Here is a 27,036-nt window from a genome sequence, read left to right on the forward strand (position 1 = left end):
TGTCAGAGATGAGCACTAGTGAGAGCTTTGGGATGTTAAAATAAAAGTATGAGCACAATGATTGAATATCCTTAGGTTTGCAGAGTTAACAGTTAAAAAGATGTCTTGCTCAAATCCAACCATAGAGAGTGGTACAAATGAAAACCTGAAGAATGTCAGGTGAGATAAAATCTTAGCTTAGAGGCAGTGTAATTTTTTCCATCTCCTTTGTACCACTGACATATTTCACCCCAGAGACTCTTTTTACTTTAAATATGTGTTTTTGTAACCATACAGATTTGTCTGTTGAGATAGACTTAAGCATATGTGAATTCCAGATTGCCCTTGGTTCTCAGGATTTGGGCAAATGAGAGCAAGACCACAGGTGTACATCCCTAAGAGAATCTTTATGGTGCCAGAACAGTTAACGCTTAGACACAATGTCTGGTTGCCACCAGCCTGAGAATAGACTGAAAAAGTGAAAGGAGTTCAGGCTATTTTCAGCTTCTGAGGAGAACTCCAAAATCAGCAAGACTAAATAGAACAGGCTAACTGCAATCCTTAAGAGGGAAGAAGCAAGTAAACAGATTTTAAAAAGCAGTCAGTTACTGAGGTGTTAATACAGCAACAAGTACATTCATGTTTATGAATCACAAACTAAGGGAACTGACAGTGGTGTTACTGAAAAGAAGCAAATATTATATCACTCTTGGTACTTATTGGGGTGACTGAACTTCAGATTTCTAAAGAAAATGCTCTGATTCAGTTGGTCCTACTAGAGAACTAGGTCCAGTTTAGAGCCTCATACTTAGTGCTCTAATGAGAAACATATACGTGAAAGTGATGTGCCTGTAAGGAGAGTTTGAAGGCATGGGCATTTACTATGATTAAGTAAAGGGGAGAGAAAAGTAAAGGAGGAAGGAAAGTAATGCTGGTGTTGCACTATACAGTCTTGTTGTAAGATTCCTCTGGTCCACTGTGAAATATGTAGGAAAGAAATGAGATATTTGAAGAATGTTGGAGTGAAATTAAATTGTATGTGTTTCAGTGCTGATAGCAATGGTTAAATGGTTACCTGAGAATACTTAAAGGATCCTTGTAGTTGAAGAAAATGTTTAATACTTTCCTTAATTGCAGCTTGGGTGTTGCCAAGTTTATATTTTTTCAAGGGAATAAATCAGGTTTTACCTTTAGTTGTTCTGCAGCTCTCATTGTTGAAGTTTGTATTCCCAAACTGACATTTTTATTCTTGCTTCAGAAATGTGACTAGAAGAAATGTTAGAGAATGTGTAAATAATTAAAGCAGGTGTTAATTCATACATTAATACTACACCATGTTTTGGTAGTCATTTGTGTGTGAGGTGGCAGATGGTTTGAAAATACCATCACTAGCTTGGTTCTATCACAGTAAAACAGTTCAAGCTCACTACAGTCTATATAGAGCTGCCACTTATGATGCTTATGGACCATGTCACTGAGTTAGATTGAATTTAAAACTGAATGAATAATAGTCTCTGTGTCAGAAAACTGCTGATGGTAATCTTGGAGCTAAACAAACATTTTGTACATGGGTCTGGGAAAATCAGGAAATAAAATGAAACCTTCAGGTCGCTTGCCAGTTTTACTTTGTATGAGCGTGGTAGAAGTTCAGCTAGCTGGTAGGCTGTCACCTGTATTTTAGGCTACTAATCTGTATCCCTTTGCTGAGCAATAACTTTTTTTATTTGTATACTCTTTTAAGAAGAAAAATTTGCAATCAGGCGCTTTCCAGATATAGTAAGGTGTCCTTTCAGCTTCTGGCTAAAGACCATTTTAGAGAAAACAATAATGCTAAGTATATTTGTATCTTTACTAAACACTTTGTAATGCAGTGACTTAAATTGTTTCCTTTTAACTCTTATTCCAACAGTTATCTGTGTAAGACAATTAAAGAAATGCAATATCACATTACCCTTTCACCTTTGAGACAGTTGATACACATGTAGAAGCTGCAGGTGGTGTAAATGAGGTCACTAAATAAGATTTTATCGGTTATTAAGTCCCAGCTGTTGCTTCCTTAACTAAAACCAGGTTGTAGATAAATACAGTGAATAAGATACCAGTCTCTGGTAAATAAGCAACAGCTCACTTGTAACAATGTTCTCATCTCTTAAGCAGTGTGCAGAATATGCGGTTGTCTAATAATAATGACACTGGATCTGCCTGTCCCTTTTGGAAATTTAACAAAATTTTTTGACCTTCAAGGGTCAATTAAAGACAGCCTAATTGTAGTGAGCTGCTATTAGAGATTCTTTTCTTCCTTAACTAAATCTATTTCATTTGGGTCATTGCATTCTAAAATACTGACACTTAAAGCTTTGGTAGATATATCATGTTGTGAGGTAAAAGCTTTAGATTATAGTAAGTTGGTTTTTTGGGGGGTTTTTTGTGGGTTTTTTTTTTTTTTTTTTTTTTTTTTTTGAGGAAAGAATGTGGTGTACACGGCTTGGAAAGTGTTCAACTGTTAGCATTTTAATTCATATTCATACTGCTATAGGCTGTATTCATCCAGTTGTGTGAAGCCTGATTGCCATGGGAGAATGAGTTTCAATTAGTTTTTCTTCATATTTATAGTGCCATGTCCTTAATTTTTAACTTCTTTTTCAGAATTTCTGAAATTGTTTTATTATGTTACAGAAAGAGAGCAAATGGCAGTCTACTATAGTCTTTATTCTTTTCTCTTTTGGCACTTGTTTCTTCTCACAACTGTAAAGACCATCTAACAGCTTTCTGTATTCATTTAGCAGTCCTGAATTTATGCTACATACACTTTTAATAGGCCTAAATGCTCTCCAGTCTTAAAAGTTATCAGAAATAGCAGATTTGTACTCTGTCAGTTGTTTGGCTGTGCTTAAAAAGTAAGCATAGATGTATGGAGTAACGTAAAAAAGTAAGAGTTAGTATTGTGCAGAAAGGAAAGACAGCCAAAATGACACTGCTGTGCTCAGTTTGTTGAGTGGACCAGCTGAGCTACAGGCTGTCAGGTGTGCTCCTGCTTGCATACATGAATACAGTTTACAATAAATAGGGATCTGTCCTAATTGCCACTCAGATGAGTCTGGACAGTGAAGCCTGGAGGAGCTGCATGCAACACTTGCTCCAGCCAGTCAGTGTCAAGCTCTGGGCAATGGCTGGATGTCAGCTGGTCATGGTTCCACCTGATTTGCTCAGTGTCTAGTGGTTGGACTAGTTAATCTCCAACCTCAACACTCCTGTGATTCTAGGAACTTCATTCTAGATTGTATAGGAGTCTGTCCAATTGAAGGAAGCATCAACTCCACATTATACACATGTAGCTCTGAAAGAGTTACTCAGAAAGTTTTTGGTGGCAAAGTAATTCTTGTTTTACTTCACAGGAATCAGAAACTCTTGATTGAAAATTAGATTGACTAAGAACCATCAGTGACTAATGCTAGTATGATAGAGAATACTTCTGATCTTGGACTTTGTCTAATTTTGAGTGCTACCTCTGAAGCGGTATAGTGGCAAGAAAATAAAATGTATAAATGTTAAACTTCTTGTAGCTCAGAGTTCTTTATTTTGTTTCTTTAAAAGTTATTTTCAGAAGTTGATATAAAGGTTCACAGATGGTACACACATGCATACTGTGGATAGATTGACGGCTTAGTAATGATACTTCAATTTTCCTATATTGTGTGTCTGAATGTCCTGTTGACTTGAATGTCTGTAAACATTTTTATATTGAGGTTGTTGTGAAATATGATTATTTCTTCCTCTTTATTGTAATAATGTGTCTTTGTGTAATATAAATTTGCTTAAGCCGATTGTTAACATGAGTTTTAGACCGAGTTTAGATGAGTTTTAGTCATCATTCTCACTTATCAATTATGGATAGACTGATACATTATACACCTAGATTTCAAAGTTTGGCATGCATAAGCTTGTCGAATAAAACCAGACTACTAATCAGTACTGTAATAAAGTAAAAATCTTTAGGAATATACTTCTGTATTTAATTGGTCTGCTGACTTGCACTAATTTTTGCCTCCTTCTCCACAGAATGTGTATGTAAACATAAGCCGCATCATGTCAGTAGCAAGCCGCCTGATCGAGTCTGGTCATTACGCTTCACAGCAAATCAAACAGATTGCCAGTCAGTTGGAACAGGAATGGAAGGCATTTGCTGCAGCCTTGGAAGAACGTAGTACGTTACTGGATATGTCCTCCATCTTCCATCAAAAAGCCGAACAGGTTAGTAAATGGGGAGAGCATCAACAGAAGTTTATGTGCCGGAATGGGGAGTTGTGCAATTTGCATTTGCTTTGGACAAAAGTGCAAAAAGTGATGGAAAAGGTTGACAAAAAAGCCAGAATATTTATTTCTGCCAGTTTCAATACTCAAACAAAACTTCGTTCTCCTCAGTTTAGCCCATTGGCCTTAAATTTTCCACTGAATGCTTTGCCTACATCAGTGCAAGATAAAACAACCAAATTAGCCATATGAATCAAAATGAAGTGGACTGAAATGCTTAATTATATAAGGCTTTTAAATATTGATATAATGCCTTTCCTACATCTAGAAGCTGACATTTCGTCTATTGTCCTCACCACTCAACTCTCATCAGTCCTTGAGTGTCAAGATTTAACTCATGATAATTGCTTCTAGAAAGCATAAGTTGAACTGGCCTGAAAGTTGAGAAGTTAATTAACTGCCTTCTGAATCTGAAATTGTGGTGGGAGATGTTTACTTAGTATTCCATAGGAGACTTCTCCTATGCTAAAAAGACATTTTAGCTTTAGGCCTATACCAATTACTTTAACTAAGTCATTAACCATGTGTAGCTGCCAGAGAAGAGGTATATGTAGGGGAAGTAGGAATAAATATCCCGAGTTAATAATCTCAATGGCAGAAGCATGTTTTGCCATCAAGGGAGTTCAGTTCTCAAGGAGTTACTGTGTGTGCGCAACTGAGTCACCTGCTGATCTTGTAGACTGTCTGCTCTGGGCATCCCCGATGTGTTCGGAGAGCAGAGGTTCTTGGATGGGTATGGCTGATGTGCTGTATGTAGATACTTTTCTTTCATTTTCCCTGCTAAATGATATCCAAGGAAAAGTCTCATGACTGAGTTAACTTTAATTTGGAATGAATGAAGGAAGCATTTGGGAACTGGAAACTTCAGAAAGGAGAGAGGCGGGCAGTTGATTTAAAACATTTTTCCCTGATTTCTGCTGCATGGATATTTAACTTGATAAGTATCTGGACATTAGAAATAAGACTGTATTAAGATGCAAATACACATTGCTTTTCATTATGTTTGTGGTGACACTGTTTTAATGTCCTTAGACAGACTAAAGTAAATTATATAAAATTATGCCACTATAATAAGTCCTTTCAGCAGATTTTACAAAAAAGCTATATAAAAATGAGATGAAGGAATTGTCTTCTGATAGGAAAGTTTCTGATAGGAAGCTTTTGATAGACATAGTTCGTTCAGTACCTTGTCAGTGTTGATGCTTTTCTAATCACTTGAGTCATTTGGGTTTGCATTTAAGCACTTTGAACCATACATGTAGGAGAGAGGGAGAGAGATGAATGACATGTGAACAGGCAGATGTACCTTGACTTAAATGCTGTAATTTTTAATAACAAAAATATTAAATTATGCTTATCAGAAGTCAGGGGACTAAATTTTTTGTGCAATTATGTGCTGGGCAACTATAGCAAGGGTCAGTGTTACCTTCTTTACCACTAAATATAAGTGTAAACAGTAAGAAAGATAAAAATGGGAAAAACAGTGCAGCATCTGCTGGGATAATTTACTTTTAATTGCTCCTTCTGCAGTTTTAATTTTATGATTAGTTGCAATGGATTGCCTCAGTTGATTTGTAGGATACCTGCCTGTGATATATTAGCTGTTGCATTAACAATGGAGAGTGAGTTCAAGGAAAGAGGGTTTGGAATGTGAGGAATGACCCCTTTAGAGACTGATGATGCTTGACCTACATAAAAAGATTAAAATGTAAGCAGCCCAAGAAAAAACACACCCTTCTTGAATCCATGTGCTCTCTTGCAAGTGACAGGTAAGTGTCACTGCCTGCTGTCAGGCACAGTGAAAACTGTACCAGCTATCAGTGCCAGCTCACTGGTGCACATGGAGCTTCTGTTCACATTCAGTGCTTAACCTTAGAGATTTTTTAAACCGGCCCTTAATGAGAATTAAATAGGTATTTTAGAGCTACATACTCCAACCCCCTTCTGTCCAGCTATCAAACAATACAAGAGTACCAGAACTGATCTATGAATTTGTTTTTCCTCAAAAGACTACTTGTGCTCCAAGAATTAAGATATGTATGATGAAACAAAAGTCTTGGTCTCATAACTTTTGAGTCTTGAACTTGACATGAATAGAGAAAATTTACGTTAAAGAACTCACATATGCTTAGCTGTACGAGGTTTAACAACTGTGAAAACTTCTAGAAAAACAGATTAGTTTTTCCTCTTTCCCCTCCTAGCATAACAGGGGTATAAAATTCATGCCCCCTAGCTGTGAAAAAGTAATAGCTGTGATGGCAGTTTGTTGTCTGTCAAGACAGCTTGACTTCAGAGATAACTTAAATTGTCTGCAGAAGAGATTTCTGTTTCAGTATCCTCAATTTCCCCTGAAAGGCTTGACTCGAGCAGCTATGCTGATATAGCTGTGTGCTCAAAGTTCAGTGCTAGTCCCAAGAGACCTGTGCTTAAGTTGTAAATCCCTTGCATGCTTGCTGCTGTAGTAGCTTGCCAAATGGATTTAGTGCTTCTCTGCACATAGAAGTTAGTTCTTTGTGGACTGAGGTGTGAATTCACTGTGCCTGACACTGCTTTGATTCCTTGATAACCTCTTTCCAGCGAAAGACAACTATGGAGTGTTTCAGTGAATGGTTCACCAGTGATTCTTTGTGTGTATGTGCAAAGTAGCATGGTTTTCTCTGAAGATTAAAAAGAGGTGAGGTGGTAAACCTCATAATACCATGAGTATCTGCGCAGGGTGCTGATGAGTAAAGATCTAGGGTCTGGACTTGAAAGCTGTAGCATGTTCTATTTCCTTGTGTAAGCATGGCCTTAGTTGGTTATCGTGTTTCTGAAATAGTAGGTGCAGGATGAAGGAAATTTTTCTTAGCTGCAAAGTCAAGAAATGGAGCAAGAGTACACTTGAAGCATCAATATTGACGACAGTTAAATCGGTTCTGAAGACTACCAACATACAACTAAGCCTGCCTGTCTCCTAACAGCTCAATGAGTTTCAGATACCTAAAAGTACAAGTATAGTCAGAGTTGAGTGTTTCCTTCTATTCTGATATAAATTTCTGGTTCTTTCAGAGAGAAATACTGTAAAGACTTTTTGCTTAAAAGATGTCTTTTCAGTGTCTGTCACACAGATGAATGTCCTTTTATATATTACTGTCATGTGTGTACTTAATGGTAGAACCCAAAATCAAAGTTGAATGTTTCTTCTCTGTTGCAGTACATGAGCAATGTGGACTCGTGGTGTAAAGCCTGTGGTGAGGTGGAGCTCCCCTCAGAACTGCAAGATTTAGAAGATGCTATCCATCATCATCAAGGGATATATGAGCACATTACTTTGGCTTACTCTGAGGTAAGTGTCTTGTTTGTTTCCTTAGATAAAATTGTGTCAAGTTTGAATCATGATTCAGTATCATTTGTTGCAATGGAAGTTAGTTACAAACTCAAGTGCTGAGCTTCTTTTTAAATTTTATATACTGGATTTTGCTGCTGATGTTCAAAAGTGAAGTGTTAAAGTTCTTCCTGTAACCTTTGGAAAGAAATTATAAGGTGAAATTTAACCATATGTGGTACAAACAAGCCTTAGAGCACTAAAGTACTAAGTATGTTTTAATTTGCATTTGCATGTTACCGCCCTTGAAGAGCAGTGGGATACTATTGTTTAGACATTTACTTGAAGGGAAGTTAGCTTGGCATTCTTTGGGAAGGTATTCTGTTGGCATGGATTTCTCTAAGTGTATTTTGAAAATCCATCTCTGAAATTGACTCACAGAAAAAAACTTAACTATCAAAGGATGTTGCTTGAGAAGCCAGAAGGTAATGCACTTGGTTTCATCAACCTCAAAGACAGTAAAATGAGCTAGGATGCCTATGTAGTCACCATTTGTAAGATTAGCATATCTTATGCTAGTGCTCTAATATTGGACTCAGCACACACTGGGATCATAATATTTGTCACTATTTCTGGTAGTTATATTTACAACTTAAGATATTCTGCTTATTCTGAAGGTGGTCTACAAAATGATGACTTAACTATCATTTTGTTTTCTTTCAAATGTTGAGTTTTCTGTTACAAACGTTACTTCTGTTATTTTCTGTGTGTTACTTAGCGGAAGTCAAATCGGTATTCACTATTATTAGCTAAAAGATATTTTCTGCATTTCTTGCTTTACTTGCCTTTCCTTCTTCTGTCAGGGTTGTTCTCATTGTTGGGTAAAACTGTTTTTACTATTCAATCAAACTGATGTTTTTCTGGATTAAATACAGTAGTTTTGTACTGAAATTCTGTGTTTGGTTAAATCATGGTAAAAATTATCAGTGGACACAGGATAGCTTAGGCCACAGCTTGCACCCTTCTTTAAAAGGAGGTCATGTGGGTTTGAATTAATGGTTGTGATTTACACATTACATTATAAGTTAAAACTACTTTCTGGTGAACCAGCTTTATTATAGGAAGCTGAATCCTAAGTCCGGTCACATTTTGTTTAGCAGTAAGGCAGGGTAAAATCAGTGCTGATGATCCATCCTATTGTTAGTGTATCAAAACTGAGTTTTTTGAATACCTGCCACCTTAGGGCCTGCATAAACTTTGTGACCTTGAGTCAGATGTCCAGGGTTCAGGAATTCATGTTCTTCTTTGTAAAATACATATTGATATCCCTATTCTTGCTCTATGCCATTCTGCTATGTCAGCTAATCTAATGACATAATATCACACCTGATAGTACTTGCAATTTTACTTACACATAACTCTTTTAAGTCATTCTTGAATGCATGTTTTGTAGTAGGATTTCTTGTCTTCATTGTAAACTTTAATCATTGGGGGGAACAGAGACATAGCATGTTTGTAACAGATTTATGTGGAGAGGCAGTCTGGGGTGCATGCTTCATGAGAGTGCAGCAAGGAGGAGGAAGGCTAGATTTCTCTAGAATAATGATTATAAAGGGCTGAGGTTGAATTTTTTCTACTTGGTTCTGTTTGGTTTGAGTTGGTTTTATGTGGGTTCATTGTTTTTTGTCAGGGATGTGACTGGATGAGCTGGGTGTAAAGTGTGAGTACTGTGGATTAGCATGTTAAATAATGTTTGCTTGCTGGCGATGCATAAAAAAAGTAAATTAGACTGGTAGATTATAGGATTGCTTTGGGACATACCTTGAAAATTTATTTAGGATTTCAAAACTGTAGCTTATGGCTTTGGGATAGCTAGATATTTTAACAAAATCTTCACTGGTACTGCTCAAAGGAAAAGAAAGAGCACTAAGTGCCTTTCTTCTGATTTCTGGTCATTACTTTTCGCTATCTGGTAAAAAAAACAGTTTTATCTTTAGCAACCAGAACTGGTGTAGAAATAATAACTGTATGTATATGTACAAGTTGTGTTCCTCCTCTGGGCAGAAGGTTTTACTTTGCATTTTTCAAGCGTGCATTCCTTTTTGAAGATTGATGGAGGTGTCTTTCTGTGTCAGGGTATTAAAGCATTATTGCTTATCATTATTAGATGTATGACTTCATTTCTGTTACAGTACGGAGCTCCTTTCATTTTGTGATGAATGAACAGTGGTGAAGAGAGAGAGCAACACTATGGGAATCACAACACTGTCATTCATTTTAGATTGTAATGTCTTGACAACATGACTTGGTTGCAAAGTAAAAGACAGTAATTTTAAGAAAGTAAATGCTTATAAGACTAGACAGTCTGATTTTACTGAGGGTAATTACTGTATATTACTAATAAAGCAACTTACTAGCTTACAAGATGAGACAACTGGTATGCCTGAAAATCCAACAGATGTGCCTTAAAAGAAGTTATATATAAAAATAAAGTTATGCATCTCACTGAAATCTTAAGGCAGTCACGCACTAGCAAGGAAGAGAATTTTAGTGTATTAACTCTAAAGGAAAATCTATGCAGCCATTTGTTTATAAAGCTAATAAACTAATTGGAGCAAGGGGCTGTCACAATTAATTTTTTCACCTAGATTTTATAGACTCTGAATGGATAATTGAAGTCCATTATCTTGAAATACTTGAAGGACTTACTAGATAATTCTTCTTGATACAGAAAAGAAAAAAGATATCATTTTAACTATGCTATGGACTATGCATTTTTTCTGCTGACCTGACTTTACTGGAGCTTATTTCAGAAGTGAGCATCTGTCATACTACGACACAAAATAACACACACGGATGCTAGATGTAAAAGGGGAAAGAAAAGAACTTGAAGAGAGGATTTTATTTTCCGACTCCACTATGTATAGCAAAAGTGACAGTGGATTGGCGGATGAAACTGCCACCACTCCAACCACACTGGTCAAACCAACAGTTTGAAGGTCAAACCATCAATTCTCTCCACCCACAAAGAAGAATGCAAAACAATCATTATTTACATGAACAGTGTGAGAAGATTCAGTAGAAATATGTAAACATCAGAAGGCATGGAAAACTTTTAGAAGAACTTTAAAACTCTCAAAAGAACAGGGCGACAAGCATAATTCTCTATGTTGATACTCATTGCTAAAATGAAAATGCTTGAACTGAAACTGAGAAATAAGCTCCCTTGTAACCTAATTATCAGAAAATAATTTTCATTTGGATCTGTTTGACTACTGAATAACAAATTCAAAATGTGCCTAGACTTAGTAAAAATTGTTGAAAAGAGCCACTGGGGGAAGGCCTTGGCAAATGTATTGTTTCTGGCATGGTGTTGATTTGATGGATTCAGGCTATTGTTTACACTTGTCTTGCGGTTTCAGATGATTTTTGTTCCTGCCTGCTAGATGAGCTGTTAGAAAAGTTCTTTGCAAGTAGCTGAATGATACTGAATTTTAACAGCTCTCTGCACTTCATGCTAAAAGTGACAGAGTAAACGCCAGTGAAAAGTGATTTTAACACTAAATGTTGATAGTGACCAGATAAGAGAGCATTATTTCTTTTTAGTTAGCATGCAAGTTAAATCTGAATATTTCTGCTGTGATACAAATCAGAGAAGACAACAATTAGAAATGACAAATATTTACTGTCAGTATCAGTAGTTATACACATTTTGGTAAACAATATCTTTCTGTGCTACATGGAAAGGGTTTAAGTGATTTAATCAGAATTAAGTTTGCCATAACAGCCGTTTTCCCTTGGCTTACCAGTAACAGTAACAATTTAGAAGTTGTAAATCCTGTCAGATCGAATCACGTACTAAGTTTTATATCTGTTGGTTTAAATGTATTTGTCAAATATTAACCTACAGAAAGTAAATTCCCTGTTCATCTTTACAGCAAATGAAGAGAGAGGTTGTTTTGGAAGGATAATTCTGGACAAATGCTTAATTTCAGGTGTTTTGTTGACTAGGGAAGGAGATGAAGAATAGTTATGCAAAGTTAGATTTGACTAGTTTTTTTAAAAAAGCCCACAACAACAAAAAACTCAAACCAAATAAAAATCCCAACACTTTGAAGGATTGTCATTCTTAAAGTAATGAAGAAATGGAAAGACAGGCTGTTATTTAGAATAATGCTACATGTTAAAATTATTTTAAAGAGAAAGAGAATATAATTTTTTTTTTATTTTATTTCCTGTAACAGCTCCATGTAGGTAATCATTCCTGCAATAAAACGACTCTTCATCATTGCTCCCTGAGTTCTTGAAGACATTAGATCTGGGAGAAGGGGCGAGTACAACAAGTAGTGCAACAAGCTTTTGGCAAGGAATGTAATTCTTTGTCCTTTCTGGTGGTCAGGTGAGCCAAGATGGGAAGTCGCTCCTTGATAAACTTCAGAGACCTTTGACTCCTGGGAGTTCTGATTCCCTCACTGCATCTGCCAACTACTCAAAAGCAGTTCATCATGTCCTGGATGTCATCCATGAGGTATTGCATCACCAGCGCCAACTGGAAAACATCTGGCAGCATCGAAAAGTCCGCCTACACCAGCGGCTTCAACTCTGCGTTTTTCAGCAGGATGTTCAACAGGTAGGTTTTGTTTCACTTTGTCTAAATGCCTTTGTATTCTGATGGCCTCATTGCACTGACAGGTGAGTTTTGGCTGCTAATTCCTGTGTTCATTTGTACAGCAAGTGAATAGTTGCAAGGGATTGACTGAATGATCGTTCTGTGTATTATCAGAAGTTGACTATTGGCTATTACGGATAATGATTATATTTCAAAGTTAGTTCTACTTAATTTTTTTCAAATTTTAAATTAATTTATTTACCTTAGGTCATATATGATGGGAAAGATTTTTAATAGAGATAGCTATTCTGAGTTTGTGCTGGAAGCTGACATTAACATTCTAGGTAAAATTCTAGATTTGAAGTGTCAAAAAGACTTCTGGTTGTAATACGCAAAAAATTAATAGTGTTATTCTGTAAAATTTTTGTGTTTAAATAGTCAGTGATACATAATTTGACTTAATAGTGTTTCTTTAAAACCTGAGAGTAGTATAATAAGGAATGATAAAAATTACAGATGAGATTACTTTCTGATAATAACACTGTTCTTTAGTTAATTTTATTAGCTACTTTTTTTTATTATTATGACAATATCTGTAAAAGTTAGTAGTTATGTACAGGCATTAGTATCTCTGACATTTGTATTTGTATTTTGAAAGTAAAACAATATAAAATTCCTTGGTTGATGGATTTTTAATAAGCCTGAAATGTTGGCTGTGGACTTCATTTAACAGAGACATTAGTAATTTATCCTTTAAAAGTTCACCTTCCTAAAAAAAGTAAAGATGGCTAGTACTTCCTGATCATGTTCTTTCATTTCAGTGTAAAAGTGCCCACAAATCACAACTTCTGAATGGGGTTTTTAATAGATAGCCATTGTTCTGGTTAAACTAATCTTTTTTGTCAGAATTAGTTGCTAAATTTCTTGTACATTTCTGTTTCAAGAAGATACTGGATTTGAGCAATTGGGAGTGAAATAACTGATTTTCATCATTTGCAATAATTGAAAAAGGTAATTTAGGCAGATAGTGGGGAGATTGAGCAACCTTGATAACTGAACTTCCTTTGATATCTGGTGACTATCTCTTCATATAATTAAAGAAAATAACTTAAATACTTAAGCAGTAAATTATGTAAAATCTTCAAAACTTTATTATTTAAATTTTTTTATCTAAAAAGAAGCATAAGAAAGACAGCATGAGAAGCATAAGAAAGACAGGCTGTTATCCAGATTGTCAATGCTAAGATGTGACAAAGGATGTGGAAAGGCATGAAATGTATTAGCTGACAAAAAAGTAAAACAAAGCAGAGGGAATGTTATGAATGGTCAGCAAGGGCACAGAGAACAGAAGACTCCATTCATTATGCCATTGTCTAAATCCTTGAGGCTTTCCATGAAGATTACAATATAAGTAGTGCTAGCAAGGAGGGTCCAGTGCTGGAACTTGCTTAGGTAGCCAGTGAAGGGCTAACTGAGAATATGCTGTGATTCTGTGATGAGGCACAGCCCACAGTGAATCACAGCTTAAATTGAAAAGGTTTCTTAAGGAATCTTCAGAAACTGAAATCAACACAGTAGTTTGATTCTCAGGGAATAATGTAGGTCCTCTCAGTAGGCTGGTGCCAACAAGTATGGATTGGATGGTGGAACTTCCTCCTCTAGTTTTGAATTCTGTTCAAGTAGGACCTACTTAGGCAATCTAGGCCAAGGGGTCTCCTGAGGTAATTTGCCAGGTGCGTAATTCAAGTTTCAGGCCTGTAGGCCAGTCTTCGGGGAGTTTATTTCCTGGGGGAAGGTGTTCATTAAATGCTGCAGAGAGTCTTACTATACTTTTTGCCTTTAATATCTTGGGAGTCCTAAAATGCTTGTAGGAAATTTTAGTTTTCTGTTCCATCCTAAATTATGGCTCTCAATGTGGAGGGGTTAGCTCTCAGACTGCTTTGTTCTTTGAAGTTGGCAAATAACCCATCATTAGACTCAAGTCATTGTGCAGTCACCACCAGGTTCTTCAGCAGGATGATGGATTTTCCTTCTCTGTATGAGACTCATCAACCATTGGAACTGCTGCATTTAAGGTGAAATAGTCACAGATTTGAAAACAGCAAAGTGGACAGCTTTACATATTTTTATAACTTCAGTATCAGGAACGTGCTATCCAAATCATGAATGAGGATTGTGAGTACATCAGAAGTCTTCAGTATGAACCACTTGCCTTGAGAATGTTGATCCACATTGGCTTATTATTCAGCACATGTCTTACCTACTGGTTGGAGAAATTTCTTTCATCCTGTTTATGCCTGTGGTTTCTTTATATGCTTTGCAAGATAGATATTGAATTAAGGTATCAAGAGATACTCCTGACAGTCTGAAGCTGCAGCCTTGTGTGCTAATGCACATTTTTATCAACCACATGAAATTTCAGGCTAGATCTGTACAGAGGTGCAGCTCTTGCTTGCTGTCTTCCTAAGTCCTCCCATTAGTATCCAGTAATTACCACTGTCAGAGTGAGTTGTCCTTTTGGTTTATCTCTGTAATGACTGTTAATTACTGAAATGTTGCATGTGGAAGTATAGCTCCTTATGTTGCTGTAACTTAACTTTACAGGTATTGGGTAATTTTGGTACTGCATTATGAATCACAGTGTGAATTTTGCTCACTTTTCCCTTTCATAGTACAACTTTTCATACTTTGGGTGTAGGATTTCAGTGCAGGTCAATCAGTAGGACAATAATCATTTAACAGCCATACCAGGTAGATTAATCTAACACCCACAGCAGATGTCATAGATACTGTAGCTCCCTCGGCTTTGAAAATTTATCTGGGGGAAAAAAGTGATCTTGAACAAAAAGATTCTTTTTATTGCAAAACAAAAGCAAAAAAAAAGTTTATCAGATCATCCTAATTTATCTGAGAAATGGTAGCCTTTCATTTGAATAATCATTAAGACCATTCAATGTATGAAATTACTCTAGTTTGAGGTATTAGTTAAATTTTTATCTGAGACAGTTCTGGAATGGTTTATGTAGAGCTTCAAAGCAACATTCTTTCTAAAATACTTTAGTTTTTGTTTGCACATTCTCTCTTTGTTCACATGTTTAAAAATTCAATTAAGATTGATTGAGAAGCTAATGTGAAAACGTAATTATTGTTGGTAAAGTTAAATGTGGTGTTTTGGGTTTTTTTTTTCATTTCAGAATAAGTTAAGTGTGACTCTCTTCCACTATTTATAGTTAGTTTGCACATAGTGGCAAGCAACCAAGAGCATTGTAAGTGAATCTGTAACTGTCCTTTAGCACAAGTTTGTGATTTCCTCCTCTTCCCTCTGCTGGATTAATGAAATAACTCAGTTCATGGAAGTGTTAAGTGAGTGACAGAGCTGAGTTGGAGGAGGGAATTGGCTGGTACTTTACTTTTGTGTTATTTCCACCTTAGAAAGCTCATTGGGTTTTTTCTTCCGTCTTGCATGTTGTATGTTCTTGTATACTGGGTAGCTGTTTCTAGTGGAGCTTTCCAAATCAACATAAACATTGTAGTGCTATCCGAGTAGACCGAGAATCATCTGCTGTTTTTTTGATGCAAGTAATAAAGTAGTGCATGAAATAATGAAGATAGTAGATAAGAAGCGAATTACAGAAAATCTGAAATTTGAAATGTGAAAATGTATGACAGTCTTAAACTGAATGGAATTCTGAGTTTGACTTTAGGTTGCAGAAACTTGCTGGGAGATCTAGTTCCCAGTCAGTTAGTATATTAACATCTAAAAAATGGGTTTTTATTTTAATTAAAATAAAAAAGTCTGGCCACTGGCACTCAATTGTCTGTGTAGCCCTTCTACATGCTAGTAAAAGTATGATTTTATATTTAAGAGTTAATAAGCTTACCAAGTAAACAATAGTCAGCCTTTTACCTAAGGAACAGAACTGACTGATTCTGATATGAAGCAGTAAAGCAAACTGAGAACAGCAACATGTTTTGCTCTTCTAGGCCATGAAAGGTCAAAATTGAGCATAAAGATAATGTTTCTGGTAGAGTGATACAGCTGACACTTGTATGATCAAAGTTTTGGTGCCTGAAAAACTCTCCTGATAGCTTACAAGCCAAAAATTAGTAAAACATGCTGGTAGGAGGTGTTTTGAAGGGTTTTTTTGAGGGGGAGTAGGAGGGGGACTAGTTGCTTTTGTTATTGTTGTTTGGTGGGGTGTTTTGATTTAGTTTGGCTTGTGGTTTTTTCCCTGGAAATACATATTTGATCATAGTGGATGTCTTCTGTCGATTTTGGATAAATGTGCTGCTTCTTGCTTGATCTACCTGCCTCAAGACAGGTTACAGTCACTAGTTTCAGCCTTACATAATGAAGGGTGGGCCATGGAATGCTTGCTGCCAACATAGACATGATTTCCCCGTGCGATTCCCATGTGGCTTTTGAAGGTGGTTCCGGTGTAAAATGGGACTTTTTTTGAGAGAGTATTTCCACATTTTAACTGTCTGAAGATCAGAAATGCAGATAGTTCTATCTTCCCCTTCTGAATGCTATGTCAGCAGCAAGTAATTGGAGATCAGATAAGTGAACATATGCAAAGTAGGTAAAGGGGTGGGGGGTGAGGAATGGATAATAATGTGGGAAAGACTGGTGAATCTGCAAAAGATGAGATTTACTTCTACAAGCAGCATATACCACATATTTTACAGCCACAAGCAATGATTTTGTTAAAAAGCTGTCTGTCCATAGTAGTTTCTTCTGTCCTATATTCTTCTGGGAGTTAGAAAAGTAAGCATTTTTCTAGATCCTGTGTTGGACATAAGGATGGTTTTGCTGAGACTGCAGTAGAACTTAATTGCATCATTAAAGCAACTTGCTGCAGTGGAGGATGATAATTTTCACCCTTTCACTGAAAAGCGTTGAGCCTCTTAGACTCCTATGTATTACTAAAGTACCAGACTGAATTTCATTTACTTTCAGTATTGGTAGAAGAGGCCTTAGTGGCTCAGTATGATGTTTTCTGTAACTCTTACTTCTCCCAGGAAGAGGAAAAAAAGTTAAAATTGCTAAAAGGCTAATATCAGTGCTAACTAATCCAATTGAAATGAACAAGGTCTATGCCTTTATTAGTGGCAGGGGATGGTGTAGCTTCTTCTGGTAGCCGAAGGGTGAGAAGGCTGCAGAGTCTGTCCCTGGAGTCTCCATGGCACACTGGTAGCTGGAGGTGAAGAGGTGTCCAGTCTGTACCTGAAGTCCCAGCAGACCGTCCTCTCTCCTTTCCTCCTGGTACACTGGTAGTCGAAGGGTGATGGGATGTGCAGAGCCTGCTGCTGAGGTCCAGCAGCAGCTATCCCTCTCCTGCCCTCCTGGTAACACCAGAAAATGTGTCTTTTCCTTGTGCCTGCTTCCCACAGCCCAGTCCAGTGTGGTCCTCTGCAGGTTATGGTGACAGGTCAAACACAGACTAGGGATGGGGTTCCCTTTTCCCCAACCTGCACACCCATCTAGCCCCCTCCACGGTGCCCCTCTTTTTCATTTTGAGGTGTTTTTCATCCCCAAAACCCCCTCCCATGATTCCACTGGATTATTTTGCATCCCAGTCCTAGTTTGGGTGGAGGTGTAGGTGATTCCCAGGAGCAATTGGGTAATTAACATTTCAATATCAGTACTTAGTTCGAGCCAAGTGTCCCAGCCAGGCTGTTTTGTTCATAACACTATTGTCCTTTGACTGAAGTGGTATGCAAAGCATTTACTGAAGGTAAGAGCCTAACTTGATTCTGCCTCTACCTGCTGTAAAATTCCCAAGAGTGCTTCCTCTGTTTTGTTAAGAATCAGGGTATGAAGACTGAACACTAATGAGACATGCATTCATACTGATTTCACTTAGAGGCAGTAATGTTTCTCTAGTTGAGTGGTTTATGTCAAGATCTGTGTACTGGATTTCTATGACAATTTCTTCCCTTGAGAAGTTATTCAGCATTATTTGGAGCAAAAATCATTCTCCCCGGGATGTTTTCTGCATTTCATCCCATGCTTTCTGGGACTGAGTTTGCTGTTGATTTCATTTGTTAGCTTGTAACTGTTAGCAGTCTCCAGAGTCCAGTCTAATTATTTAATCCAAACAGATCTCTTTTCAGCTCTTTTTATAATGGGAGAAGTAGTCTCCTGAAACTAGTCAAAAGTATTGGTAATAATAACTGAGGCTATGTTTAGGTCCTCACTCTCCTTTCTCTCATCAATATCCTACCTTGAAAGAAGAAAATGAAAACTTGAATTGACCTAAAACACAATAATATTCTTTTGCAATACTTACTGGGAAAACAAATATTGCAGAAGTTAAGTATGGAGATTTAATGAAGTGTTGGTGATTTGAATAGCACATAATAATGCGCTATTAGGGAATTGTTTGTTTTGAAAATGTCCAGTAGGAGAGAGCTTGCAAGTGGAAAAATATTTGCATGGTCAATATAATTGAGAAAACCATGTTTTCATTCTTCTGCTAAAGAAAGCATGGACGTTTTTCGTGGGAATGGTGTGTGGGATTACATGTGTATTGAATGTGATCAGGAGTGGTGCTGCAGGAATGGCTCTCAAATCTGTGTGAAAGAATAAAAATTCTCTCTTTAGTTATACTCAGTTACACTTGGGAGAAAACTTCACCCAACTTTAGGAATCAGAGTAAAGGACAGTAATAGATAAAAAGAGGCACAGTACAAGCTTTTGAAAGTTATTTTCAAAACCAACTAAAATATTAACATTTTAAAGAAAAAAGAACACTGAAGGTGAATATTAGGTAAGGTATTCTGCACCACTACGTAAGTGCTGTAGATATGGTTAGCTGACTTAGGAAAATTGCTTATGTGCTGTTGTTTTTAATTCTAAATGTCATTCTTGAACCTTTTGAGTATATTCCAAAAAACTGAATACCATACTGAACTAATGGATTAAGTTATGGCTAGGAAGTATTAGTTTTAGTATTAGATGCAGGAATCTTTTGTGTTAACTGACACCAACTAATTACATGTACTATTTTTACTATTTAGAAAACTGTCAGCCCAGTCATTGTGGTAGTCTTTTGTTCACCACTTTTTCAGCTATAAAATTTACAATAAACAATTATGTGTGATGTTTTGAGGTGATAGATGCTTCTTAAGAACTGGAGCATATTCCTTCATATGCTCTGAATACAGACATTTATCTCATAATGATTTCAGCTAATTTTTCTTGTGATAATTGAAGTTAGTTACTACTGAATCTTACTTCTTGACTTAATAATATGTAGAAGGTGAAGTGAGTTCTTATCTAAAGTAGAACTTCACTGTGTTTATTACCAGCAATGTGCAAGCTTCCTTTGTGTTACCTTGCAGAAAAATGTCAGCCGAAGGAGTAAACAGATTAGAGAGACTCTCACAAGTGGTCTTGCCACTTGGATCAGATTACTGACTGTGGAGAAATGGGGTTGTCCGTTGTAGGCTTCAAAATACAGATATAATCTTGACTCATACTATCTTGCTAGTTTGAGCTAATTACTACCTTGAGAAAAGTTAAATGAGATGTAATTAATGTCCTTCAATGGCAATATTGTGTTTTAATTGAGCAGTTCAGTTCTTTCTAAGCAGTGCCTTTGCAGCTTCTCAATTGCTTGAATAATTGACTTTTTGTTGTAACATTCAATACAGCCACTCAGGGTTTCTGTGTGTCTCTCTTCTGTACCGCAGGTGTTGGACTGGATTGAAAACCATGGAGAAGCTTTTCTTAGCAAACACACCGGCGTGGGAAAATCCCTGCATCGGGCCAGAGCTTTGCAGAAACGCCATGAAGACTTTGAAGAGGTTGCACAGGTAAAAGCAATCACATGAAGGACTGTACACTTGTCACAGAAATAAATGAAAAATTCCTGGTTTTGCACTTAAAAGCTGTGCAGAGGGATCTCCACTACAAAACATTTCATTCCAGGAAGGGACTGTTTTCTTTCTGTTGAAAGTTTTTATTTAGTTTCTCCTTTGTACTCCAGCTTTGAGATGAAAAAGACAAACTTTCACAGTCCTAGAGGGTGTAAGCCTTAAAGTAAAATAGAACTGCTCTGGCATTATTATTATTATTATTATTATTATTATTATTATTATTATTATTATTATTATATTTATTTATTTATTTATTTATTTCTTCAAATGCATGCTTTCAAATACTGATGTACAGAAGAATGAAAGCTCTCCTTTCAAAATAGCTTAGTTCCATGGAATTCTAGGATTTAAACTTTTGTGCAGCCTGTAAGAGAGGATGGAGATGAATTGAAAGTCCTACTTTCTGACTTTAAGCTTGGGGAGCTCCCAGAATCTCACTGAAGTCTCATGGAGAGGAAGGGGGACTCCTCCTAAGAAAGCAGATGAGCCAGTAAACTGGCCAATCTGGCTTGAGTTTTTTTCTTTAAATGCAATTGAGTGTGTATATGCCTTCCTCTTCTAAATCACCCTTAGTTTAGCCTTAAGTGATGATACAACTTCAGAACACATTTTTCTGGGGAAAAAAAATCAAAACAAATAGAGATACAAAGGAATACAGGGGAATTAACAAGGAGCTCATATAGCTGTTAAAAGGGGATGTGTAGCCTCTATAGCGGAATGTGAGGTGAAGAAAAGCCCTGTGATGGAAGCTGAAGGCTAGAATTCTTCCCATTAGAAACATGCGCAGTCTCTTAAGTCTCAATGATTGGTAAGAGAAAACATTTCCAAGATTAATGAAGAAAAATCTCCAAAGGTGAGTTGATACAGGGGTGCTTAGGTCAAACAGAAGACAATGTTACTAGATAATTGTGACATTGTATGCAGGAGGTCAGGAGTGACACCTGCTAGAGGGGATGCATCAGAAGTGTTGCGTGTCGAGTGGCAGAGTTAACTCTTGATAAAATTTTATTGTAAATACAGTCTTAGAGCACTCCAGTGGCTGAGGACTTGAAATAGCATCAGAAAATTTCCTCAATATTGGATTTCCTGTAAAATTTTCAAAAATAATAGGTTTTGTAACTTTTGTATATATACATGCTGGATTTTCTATATGCATGTCTATTACTTAATTTTTAGTAAAAAGTAATATTTTCCATGTGGAAATACTTATTTTTCTGCGTCAGACAAGCAGGAGTCTATTTCTGTAAGATACTTAACAAAGCCTAAATGATCTCATACTTAATACTGTATTATTTGGGCAAAGAAGAAGAAAATGTTTAAGTAGCCAAAAGGGGATGAAGTGCATAGAACTGTTACTTGTATGTTAAAAAAACCATCTTATTAATTTCAGTAGACTTTAAAGCAGAATATTTTAAAGCAAATGTTTACTAAAAACTTCCTAAAACTGAATGTTACTGGAGTTTGGAATTATCTCTTCAGGGAATGGGTGTAAATTCTATTTTTGGACAGAAAACTTAGATTGGTCAAAGAACTTAAGTATACTACAGGGGACTATCTTTCACTGACAGAAGGATGGACAAAATGATCTAATAAATATATTTTTCATCTCTAACTCTTGAATGTGTAGTGAGTTACTGCCAAGAGGGGCACACCCTCTGAGTTGTTCCTCTTACTTGCTGTAAAACGGAATATAAGCAGCCCAAAAGACATTCCTGTTGTTGTTGTTGTTACAAGGAAGATTATGTTCAAGTATAAAACTGAAGTCTGCAGTCCTTGTTAATGCATCAGTAACTTTTGACTGACTTATTTTCTGCCTACATTTCTAGTTGGTCCAGGTCTTCGTTGTGTTTTTGATTTTGGGGGTTTTTTGTTGTTGTAGTTGTTGTTCTTTCTGTTGTGATTTTGGTTTTGTTTGTTTTTAATAGGACTCTGGGCATTACTAGAGGTTTTCAGTCAGTTCCAGTCAGAAGTTGAAAGTAATGTTAAATGAAGTGTCACTGGCATGGCAATGTTCTGGCAAATCCAGGGAGCCAACAGTTATGTTGACATGTTTCTGGTCAAAGGCTAACTCCTGATTTTGAGGGAAGTGAAAATTATTTTTTTCTTCCTTTCTGCTTCTTCCCATATTCTTTTTTTAACGTGAATGACGTGCCATTTCCTCAACCACATTCAAAAGATGTTAAAATAAGCTGTGTGTCAAATAGGATAGACATTCCAGTCAATGGGCTGTAGTCTCACAAATTAGTCACTTCTGAATACATGTAAAATGAATTATTTCTCTTTATTTAACACTTTTTATTACCACTACAAAAGCTCAATAGTTAAAACTCAGCTAATAATTCTCCCTAAATTCTGATTAGAAATTAATTCTACACATTACAAACCTTGAGTAGCTCCCACTATTGTAAAATTGTGTTGCTTTTTTCATGTGAAGCCTGTCCAGTTCAATTTATACTTACTCATCTTTTTCTTTCTTTTTTGACCTTTTCTCCATTTTCGTCTGTGTGCCCAAGAAACGGTTTAGTTAAAGTGTCAAGTGTCCAAATTTTGACATAATTGAGTCACTTATGGGCATGAATTTTCAGCTTACAAGCACTGGATACAGGTCAATATTGTAGCTGTACTTCTCCGTACATTTTTGTCTGAAATTCTAAATCAGCTTTTCGTGTTTCAAATGTGATCTGTGTCTGCTTTTTGACCATAGTCTATGCTCAAAAAACCAAAAAAGGTGTATGGTGACAATTCATTAGTGGGTTCTTTTTCCAAAGGTAAGTCTTCTTGGCGCAAGAGATGCACAAGAAAAATATTGCAGACCTTGTCTGAATACACCTTTTATTTCCCTACCAACACCTGTTTTCACCTCCTTTAAGGTTATAAAAATGGGTTATGAATTTGGACTGGTTCTGAAATGGTTGCAATACATTGAATTAAAGGTCCATGTCTTAAGCTAGCTTGTGGCTATCACCAAATGCATAAAGAAAAGGGCCTGTATGCTTAAAAAGTTATCTTTACCCTTCCAGTTATCTGAGCCTCTTTGATGTTTCACATGAAGGATACATCTGAACCAGTATTTAATAGTCACTGATGGACTTTTCTTTCTTTAATTAGGCTATTTTTTGAACCCTGTTATGATCTTGGAATGTATGCCAGACCCTGTGGCAATGCAATTTAATTGCTCCCTAGATGAAAAGTACTTTGCTTTTTCATTTTAAGTGTATTGTCTGATGCTTAAATGTGATAGTGCCCACTGTACTTAATGAGTCATCTATCTTATTTTCTATACCTTTAATGATTTGTATACCTCTGCTGGTATCCAACCATCCATGTGTCACTCTTCCTTTCCAGACCACAGTAAACTCCAGATTGTTTGAAGTACAGTCCATATATCCACTTACTTCTGTTTCTGTATTTATTTTCAGTAGTAGTCATTACTGCACTAGTGTCTGAAATTTAATCTTTGGGTTTTCTGTGATGTGTCACTTTATATGCTTTCTAAAAATATGGTGTTTGTTCTTTGTGAAGAATATTAAGAAAATATTATTTAACAGAAAGATGGGGAAAATTATGGAATTTGTTGTTGGGGAAAGGTGGTAAATTCCATTATGGAGAATTTTTCATCATTTTGGGGAAGAATGCCTATTAAAGACTTGTACCTTGGGGCACAGAATAATGGACTACAGGTATTCTTGAAGTCCTTACAGGGCTCCTTCATTTCCCCTGGGATCTGGGGAGACTGTGTTAGTGAAGATATCTTGAGGAAGTTTCTCACCCTGAAGGCTCCTTTCCTTCAATTTAGGAAATTGGCATTAGTACCATTAAGGAAAAACTCTTGCTCTTTTTGCCTAACTTTCAACTGGAGGCCGCCCCTCAGGATGCCCATTTTCAAAATCTGCTGTTTTCCCCTCCAAGCATTGTTTAGAAGTCAGCAGAGAGACAGGAGAGGCAGTAGGTAGTACTGAACACATAGTTAATGTGATTTCTGTCCAGAGGGCTCTTTGTATTATACTGCAGCTCTACTTGAAAGTGAAATTTGAGCAACAAGGCATGTGCCTGCTGCTAGGTTTGAGAATTGCAGCACCTTTTGAAGCAGCATCCAGGCTGTGATCTTTTCTAAATACAGGCAGCTCACCATCCCCTTCACAGAAAGAAAAATCAGACTGGGCCTGTGTAATGCGGAAGATACTCCTGGAATTCGTAAACAATGCTTCAGATGTAAGATAAAGTTTTCATTAAAATGGGAAACTTCTGTTTCAGCCATCTGCAGCTGGGTGTGGTGCTCTGGACTGATGAAGTAGTTGTTGTTTGAGAAGTGCCTTGAGGCTCTCTGGCCTTGCCCCCTGAACACATGTGAGCTGCAGCCACTGAAGGCAGAACACCCAAGCACAGCTCAGAGTGTGTTCAGGGCCAGTGTGGCCTGAGACAGTGACCTGGGGCGTGGAGTAGCCCGCTCCCCACTGAATAGGATAAGCCCGTGTGTCTGCAGCCTTTCCTAGGGAAACCAGGAAGGAGTTCTCTATCTCTCTGTGCAACTAAAAACCTGAAAGTTAAGGAAGGGCTGAGAGTTACATAGTCAAAGTCAAGGAACAGCATGGATTTAATTCCCTGCAGAAATACATCATAATAAATTAGGGGGGAGCTCCCCCCAAATATGTGAAAGCTTCACTGAGTCATGTAATCTGTCCTGGGCTTGTCTGGTAATTTACCTGATATCCTGGGGGAGAGCTCTTATTTCCAGCCATTTAGTTCAATTTTAGGGCTGGATTTGGATTTAATTATTGTTGATATTATAATGTTAGTTATAGGTGTGATACTATATTTATGGTAAAGAAAAGCACATTGCATAGGCTTAATTTATATTAGCAAGGACTGATTTTACCTGATGTGAGAGGCAGAAAGGAGAAGAAGAAGGTGTAATTTAGATTGTCAAGAATACTTTATTTTTTTAGTCTGTGTTGCTATCAGAAGACCTGATGATGTGACATGAGCAAAGCTTCTTTAGTCTAGACTTGGCTTCAGTTTTTTTCTTCAGTGGTTAACAACCTTCTAACCTTCCTTGCTGAGAGTTTTGAGAACCATTCTAAAACACGAAAACCCAAGATTTGACTCAGAAAGAGCACCCAAAGTATAACAAAAATTTGGACTCGGTCCTGATTTGAATTAATGAGAAAGATACTGAGGCAGGCTGCAAATGCAGAGCTTTAAGAGCTGTTAAACACCTATCTCTTCTCTGCACCGTGGCACTCCTAGCACATCAGAGACCAGACTTCTTCCATTGTTTTCTGCTTAGTCTCAAGTCTCTTAGAGGCCTTCTGATCTGCATTTGTTAATCCTATGATGTATTGGGACACTATTCCACTAGGACACTCAGCCATAGCTCACTTCTTAATCTTCCTATACTGCTCCTTTTTCACAAATCATGATACACTTGATGCATGAATTTTGGATGCCTGACTTCTGTAAGTATGAAGAGAAATGTTCTCTTTCTGTGCTTGGTCACTTTCCATCTTCCTGCTGGGTGTGTGGATTTGATGTTAAATGTCTCTACCAGCAGTTAGAATTTCTTCAGCTCTAGTAGTACACATTTGACAAGTCTTCTGTCCCTCCCTGATTGTAATGATTTTTCAGGTATTGAAGTAAGCCAGTTTGAATATAGTGGATTAGGCATTTAGACTGATCTTGATTCTAGATGTGTATATAAGATACTAATTCCAAGTTTTGTGTAGGGGAGACATTTGAATAGACATAAATAAGGAGCTAAGGAATTTATTCACAGTTAAGTGAAAAATTATATAGAAATGTAACAAAATCATTAGTAAACTTATATTGTGCTACCTTTAAGAAAATAAGAAAGACAAATACATTCCAAGGGCCTTTTTGCAATTTTGTTTTTATTAGTGGAGTGACTTTAAAATGTAATGACTTTTCTTTCATTTAATCCTGTGAAACTAACTTATTTCTCTCTAGAACACATATACGAATGCAGATAAGCTCCTAGAAGCAGCAGAGCAGCTTGCTCAGACTGGGGAGTGTGAGCCGGATGAAATTTTTCAAGCTGCCCATCAGCTCGAGGACCGGATACAGGATTTTGTCAGGCGTGTGGAGCAGCGCAAGATCCTGCTGGACATGTCTGTGGCCTTTCACACTCATGTTAAAGAGGTAAAACTTGCACTAATTGTGGTGATAACTTCAAGTTGTAAACCTGGTATTATCCAGTGTTGTTTTCGTTCTTAGAACCTTGCCACAGGACACCATGAAAACCTCTGCTCTATGATGTTTTGGTTTGTAACCCACTGTGGGCTGGGGTAGTGTGTGGTTCTGCTTAAGGATTTTTAAAATTTGATTTTACTTTGATTTTTATTTTTTTACTTTCAGAGCCAGCTTTTACCTGCTTTGTTGCACAACTACACATGCTTGTTCAGTCTCAGGGGAGAGAGAAGGGTCATATCAGGAACTGGTACAGCTAAAAGTCACCATTGTGGAGGGAGATACTGTGCACTTTTGATTTTTTTTATCCAACCAACTCTCCTGTTGTTAGACTTACCAGACCCATGGTTGGAGAGACGTGGTTCAGGAGACCAAAATATATGGCAGAAGTACAAGTCTACTTAAGGCAACCTTGTTGCCCAGAGAGACTGTTTATTTCTCTGTTTTGCACATCACATTTTTATCTGGTATATTGAAAGTTCTTTGTAACCTAAAGATCTTATCTGATAAGGACAATGTTTTGCCTCATGTTTGCAATTTTTAGTCTTCTTCCAAGGTCACCAGGAAAAAGAAAAATCAGCTACACTAATTTTCAGTAAGATTAGCTTTTTATTCGAATTCAAAACACAGAATGTGAATTTATAAGTTCATGGGAGAAGATGGAACAGGCTAGAGAAAGAATAAGGACTTCAGCGAGGTGTTTTGGTTTTTGACAGTGTTAGGTTACTTGGTTTCTGTTTTGTGT

The 27,036-nt window shown here is 36.9% G+C and overlaps 1 protein-coding gene across 3 annotated transcripts in view; it reads left to right on the top strand.

The window, feature by feature from the left end:
- The window catches only part of TRIO (trio Rho guanine nucleotide exchange factor), a 247,541-nt gene that overhangs the window by 89,016 nt on the left and 131,489 nt on the right, over positions 1-27,036 (top strand). For all 3 annotated transcript variants that reach the window (XM_021528950.2, XM_021528952.2, XM_021528953.2), the window contains exons 7-11: positions 4,039-4,230; positions 7,484-7,615; positions 11,994-12,224; positions 19,902-20,024; positions 26,052-26,243. In XM_021528950.2, the coding sequence (XP_021384625.2) occupies positions 4,039-4,230; positions 7,484-7,615; positions 11,994-12,224; positions 19,902-20,024; positions 26,052-26,243 (870 nt within the window). The remainder of the gene's footprint in view (positions 1-4,038; positions 4,231-7,483; positions 7,616-11,993; positions 12,225-19,901; positions 20,025-26,051; positions 26,244-27,036) is intronic.

This window comes from Lonchura striata, chromosome 1, assembly GCF_046129695.1.
Source record: "Lonchura striata isolate bLonStr1 chromosome 1, bLonStr1.mat, whole genome shotgun sequence".
NCBI lineage: Eukaryota > Metazoa > Chordata > Aves > Passeriformes > Estrildidae > Lonchura > Lonchura striata.